The sequence below is a fragment of the Capsicum annuum genome, chromosome 4 (genome assembly GCF_002878395.1).
Source record: "Capsicum annuum cultivar UCD-10X-F1 chromosome 4, UCD10Xv1.1, whole genome shotgun sequence".
NCBI lineage: Eukaryota > Viridiplantae > Streptophyta > Magnoliopsida > Solanales > Solanaceae > Capsicum > Capsicum annuum.
The window spans coordinates 2,911,918-2,917,381 of NC_061114.1; the positions used below are offsets into that span (position 1 = coordinate 2,911,918).

Below are 5,464 nucleotides of genomic sequence, written 5' to 3' on the forward strand. Positions count from 1 at the left end.
TAAATCCTTCACTTGGTTTAACATCCAAATAATTTTAAATGACATTGCATATAATTACAAATCTATTTTAACTAGTAAATGATTAATGAATAACCATTATAAAAATCAAACTTTCAACATGTTTTATCAATAAATCAAATCTAAAATTTAACTTGAATTAAAAAATATTTTTGACGTGCTTACTAAATTAGAGAGAAATATTCACATTATGATTAATTAGTTTTTCGAAATGCATTTAATGAACAAGTTGAATCTTAATTTGATAATTAAATTGTTATTTGTAAGTGTAAATAATATTTTAATTATCAAATTATTTTTTAGAAAGTATTTTTTATAAAACTAGCGCCTCCCTATCCTCCGTCGGAGTATTCATCGGAGAAACAAGAAACAAAGATGGCGTACGGTGTCTTCGATCACCATCAATCTTTAACCAAGCAAACAACGATTCAATAGACAGTTGAGGATGGAACTTAAAGGCAATTTTTATCAACAGATACAACAATTTTGAGATCCCTATATGCTTTGTGAAGCTCACGTTGGTGGAATTTCATAACTCTATACTATAAAAATTGCAGTGATCGGAGACATTAATTATTGTCACACCCCCTTTTTACGCACTCTAAAAAGATAAGGTTATTTTAGTTTAAAGTCCAAAAGGGTTTTATTATTTAAGTGACAAGAAATGAAAATTTGTTTCGGAAAAAGGATTATTTACATTTTTTTATTCAGAGTCGCCACTTGGCATAATCCGGTGTGCCCAGTCACCTTTAGAAAATTCTTTTCGAAACCATTTGACTCTTAAACTGGTTTTGCGAACAGAGACTCCAGCTAAGGAATTCCGTTGACCGAGGGAAAGGTGTTAGGCACCCCTCGATCCCGTGGTTCAACCACCGTCGCTTGGTAGAGTGTATCAACTATTTTGGCATTACGAAATGTATAAACCACACAAAAGCATGCAAAATAATCAAACAATAAACAAAACAAAACAATCCAAAATGTAAAGTCCAGTCCAATTATACAGTTCAAAAAAATAAATAATGCGGAAATATAAATCTATTCTATCCTAGACTAATCCTATGCTACACTCTAACGCTTCACCCGACGCCTCGGGCCTTCACCACGAACATCTTTCAAGTACAAGGTACTTCGGGGCATTCCCCGGGTAAATCAATACAAATCCTTCGGGGCATTCCTCGGCCAAATGAGTACAATTTAAACTTTTCATGCAATAAAATAGAAAGTACCATTCATGCATATATTCAAACACTCCAACAAATCATTATTTCTAAATTTGACTACCCGGCCTACATTTGCCGATCCAAGTTCATCATATCCCAATTCTGTCGTGTTTAACATTATCCATGCATCAAAATTAATCGACATTCATTTTAGCAATTTTTAATTCCCACCCCCCAATTTCATTTTTAACACAAAATTTCTACAATCATGATTACTATAAACTCAATATCCATCATTCACATCACACACAATCGTAACCAACGAAATCAACAACCAATCAATACAAACAGTTGTTCATCACCAACGAAGATCAAACCACACACGAACATCCAAATAGAAATACCAAACATCCCAAATAATAAAATAGATAAGAGAAAGTGTAGAGTTGGACCTCAATTGAAGCTTTTATTGTGCCAAAATATGTGATCAAAAGACAAAGTCGGATCCAAAACTCTCGATTTGAACCTTGATAACCAACAACTCCAAACTCGATATTGAATTCAACCTAACAGATTGGAAAACAACAAAAAAGCCTCACAATGAATCACCCACAAACCCGAATAGAAATAAAAAACAACCCAAGATCTCAAATTCGAAACCCCAAACCATCGATTTCCAACTAACCTTGCACGAACCAAACCAACTCGATATCGAGGAATAATAAACTTGGATGGATTTAAAACCCTAAGAAATAAGAAATATCAAAAGAACCGAGACTGAAACTATGAAAAATCGAGAAGACCCATACGCGAACTCTCGTCATACTCAACTTGAATCTCGTCGGAATCGATGGAAAACGGGTTGGGTGTCGTTGATTGGTCACCGACTTTACTGTTTCCGATGCCTGCTGCCATCGCCGGAGAGAGGTCGGGTCGACGACTGGAGGAACAGCTCGTGTTAGCCTTTTGGGGAGGCACCGTCTCTGGCTGGTCGGTGTTTGAGCGGAGAAAGAGGAGGACGAGAGAAGGAGAGGCGACAGCCGACGCTGTTGTCGCCGATGGGGTCGTTTGGTTGGTCACCGGCGATGTTTGTTGAGAGAGAGAGAGAGTCAGAGTCTAAAGAGAAGGAGAGAGAGAGATTGGTCCTTTTTTTTTTTTCATGTATGCTGAGGTCCCCTCTTTGTTTTTGTGTGTATGTGTGTATATGTGAGGTGAGGGTGGGGTAGTGAGGTAGGGTAGGTGGGTAGGGGGTAGGGTGTGATGTGTTTTATTTTGATTGGGTAGGTTGTTAGGATAAGATGTAGGGGTTAGGATAGGATTTGTTAGGGAGTTTGTTATTTTTTGTATTTTTGTGAGAATATAATAACATGGGTGAGGGTACACGGTAGGATAAAATAAAAATGAGTAAAAGTGAATAAAAATTAAACTTTAAGAGGACGAAATCACGTGTCTACAATTATTATTCTCTCTCTTTCAAAGACGTAATTATTCACCATTTTTCTCCAATTCATTTTGTAAAATAACTTGTTTCGATTGAACTCTTAATTCAGAATTGTTGTATCCGAATTAATTTTACTAGGTAGCAATTTTTGTATCTAAGCATTTTAATTCGAGATACATCTTTTATTAGTCGAAGATACATAACTCTATACTATAAAAATTGCAGTGATCGGAGACATTAATTATCATTCTCTCTTTCAAAACGTAATTATTCTCCAATTCATTTTGTAAAATAATTGTTTTGATTGAAGTCTTAATTCAGAATTGTTGTATCTGAATTAATTTTACTAGGTAGCAGTTTTTGTATCTGAGCATTTTAAGTCAAGATACATCTTTTATCAGTCGAAGATACATAATTTAACTTGGTTCTATATGCATTTTCCAGGTGCGTATTCTTCTATCTGTACACCTGATACATTTTTTTGATATGTATCTCTTTCGTATACATGAATCTAAAAGTTGAATATGAAGTTATCTAGGAACCTCACATGCATGATCGAAAACTAATGAGTTTTTTCAATTGCATTTTCTCCAGGAATAAGTTACGTTTCTTAAGGAATAACTTTATCGGCATAAGTTCTGTAAGAAACTAAGTTATATTTCTTAAAGGCATAAATTTATCAGCATAAGTTCTGTAGGAACTAAGTTATACCTTGTGAGACATTACTTGTGTTATATTATGATACGAAAGTATGAATTTTTGCCTTAGCGAATATTTTTTGTTTTATCAATGTCACTAGCATTTTTAGCTACTTTTTTTTATCCTTAATTAAAGATCTCGGATTCAAGTCGCCTTAGTTAGGGAACGTTTTACTCCCATGTGAGACTTTTCGGCCCGAAATTATAATTAGTTTGACTCCAATATGAGTATCAGAAATCGAGGGCAAAACCAATAATTAAGGTTTGCTATGTCCCACAATGCTTTAACAAAAAAAAAACTTAAGTGATCACTACAAATATAATTTTGACTTATGAGTTTTGGCCTTTTGGGCAATTTAAAATTATTTGGAATGTGAAGGATTTTTATAATTTTAAAACTTTTAACAATATTAATACATTTTTCTTTTCAAATTAAATGGTAGATTTTTTGTTTTTGACCAAGTGCAAAATTTGACTTAATATTAAAAAAAAAAATTTGAATTTTGGTAAGTAATTAATGTTCCATCAAATTATATAGTCGATAAATTTCATTTAATATATTACATTACTTACCTATTTTTTATTTTAAAGTATCATATTCATTGATGTTACTATAAAACTTAGATTATGAATATTAAATTTAACTATAATTTGGCCAGAAATTTAATGACCATTGTGAAAAATATGTATATAAATATCCACCATATTTCACTTTTTTTTAAAGTCACATTGCTTTCATGGAGCGTAAGAAAACAGCAGGACGTCGAAAAATTCCATTGGTGAAGATAAAAAATGATGCTAATCGATATTCTACATTCTCTAAACGATGTTCTGGCTTATACAAAAAAGCTAGCGAACTCGTTAGAGAAAATGATGTCGATCTTGGTATCGTTCTAACTTCACCAACTGATAAAACATATGCTTTCGTCCATCCAACTTCTAATGCGGTCATTGATCGTTTTATGAACTTGAAAACAGATTTTGATGATCAAATTATTGCTGAAAATTCACGTAATAAAGTGAATCAACTCAACGATAGGCTAAATGAACTTGATGAAAGAGAAGAAATTGCAAAAGAGAAACTTCTTGCTTTAAATGAAATGAATAAGACTAGAGAAAAAAATCGTTGGGAGTCCATCGATCAGTTAAATGCAAATGAGATAATAAAGTTTCAAACTTGGTTAGATGTCGGAGAATTTATGTTGAAGCATCAATTACCTGAAGCTTCGTCGTCCTCGCAGTCTCCACCAGAAGATGCAAATATCTAGTTTATAAATGCTTCTTAAATGAATTGTCTTTGTATAATATTATTTATCAAAGTTCTATATAATAAAGTGAACCTATATATAGATTCACTCTATTTAAGTATGCTTTCATTTTTCATTTTTGTTGTTTTGTTTTCAATAATGGTACATGTTATATGTACTTTGCAATAATTTCTATTATGATATTTTTGTTTATTAATGGATCTTTGTGTTTATTAATTTCTATTAATTTTATTCTATCTTGTTACAATTCATTTTAAAATTCAATTGAAAACGTCTTACTTAAAAACCATTCACAAAGTATTAACCTATTTAGGTAACAAAGGCATAATAAAAAATATGGATATTATCGTATTGAAATGCTTGAAGCATTTAGTCTCTTCCAACAATTAGGATTCAGTTTTTTTTTTCGAACTAACATTTAATTCAAGTTTCTAAATTCTTGTAGACTAAAATGCATTGCGTAGAATTTTAGCAGTAACTTTTTTATGTTAGTTGTTACTATTTCTATTTTATGAGTATTTTTTTATTGGTTAAATCGAAAAGCGAACTGTTAAAGACCAAAAAGAACATATCGTATTGGTTGGTTATTGGTATTACATATCTAAAAAAATAAAAATTGATAAATTAAACCGAACCGATCGATGCGCACCCCTACCTTCATCTTCCTGAACCACATTTTCGGTCTCTTCAACTAAACCTACATTGTAAAACGCCATTAGAATAGCCAAAAATCTGTACTCATCTCCCACTATTTCCCGGTCCCTCCACCAAATTAAAAAGCTCCATGACATTGTTACATTCCTCTTGTTGAAAAAACCCTACAATCATTGCATTCCACCCTACAACATTAAGCTCCACTTCTTGTTCATCAAACACTCG

General features: G+C 32.5%; 1 protein-coding gene across 1 annotated transcript; it reads left to right on the forward strand.

The window, feature by feature from the left end:
* Window positions 1-4,054: 4,054 nt before the first annotated feature.
* Window positions 4,055-4,585, forward strand: LOC107853190 (agamous-like MADS-box protein AGL62). Its single transcript, XM_016698192.1, has one exon. It carries the CDS (start codon window positions 4,055-4,057, stop codon window positions 4,583-4,585), a length of 531 nt encoding a protein of 176 aa, XP_016553678.1.
* Window positions 4,586-5,464: the final 879 nt, after the last annotated feature.

Bases quoted from the DNA above. Each gene is read 5' to 3' on its own strand.
- LOC107853190 (XM_016698192.1), top strand. From the start codon at position 4,055: ATGGAGCGTAAGAAAACAGCAGGACGTCGAAAAATTCCATTGGTGAAG.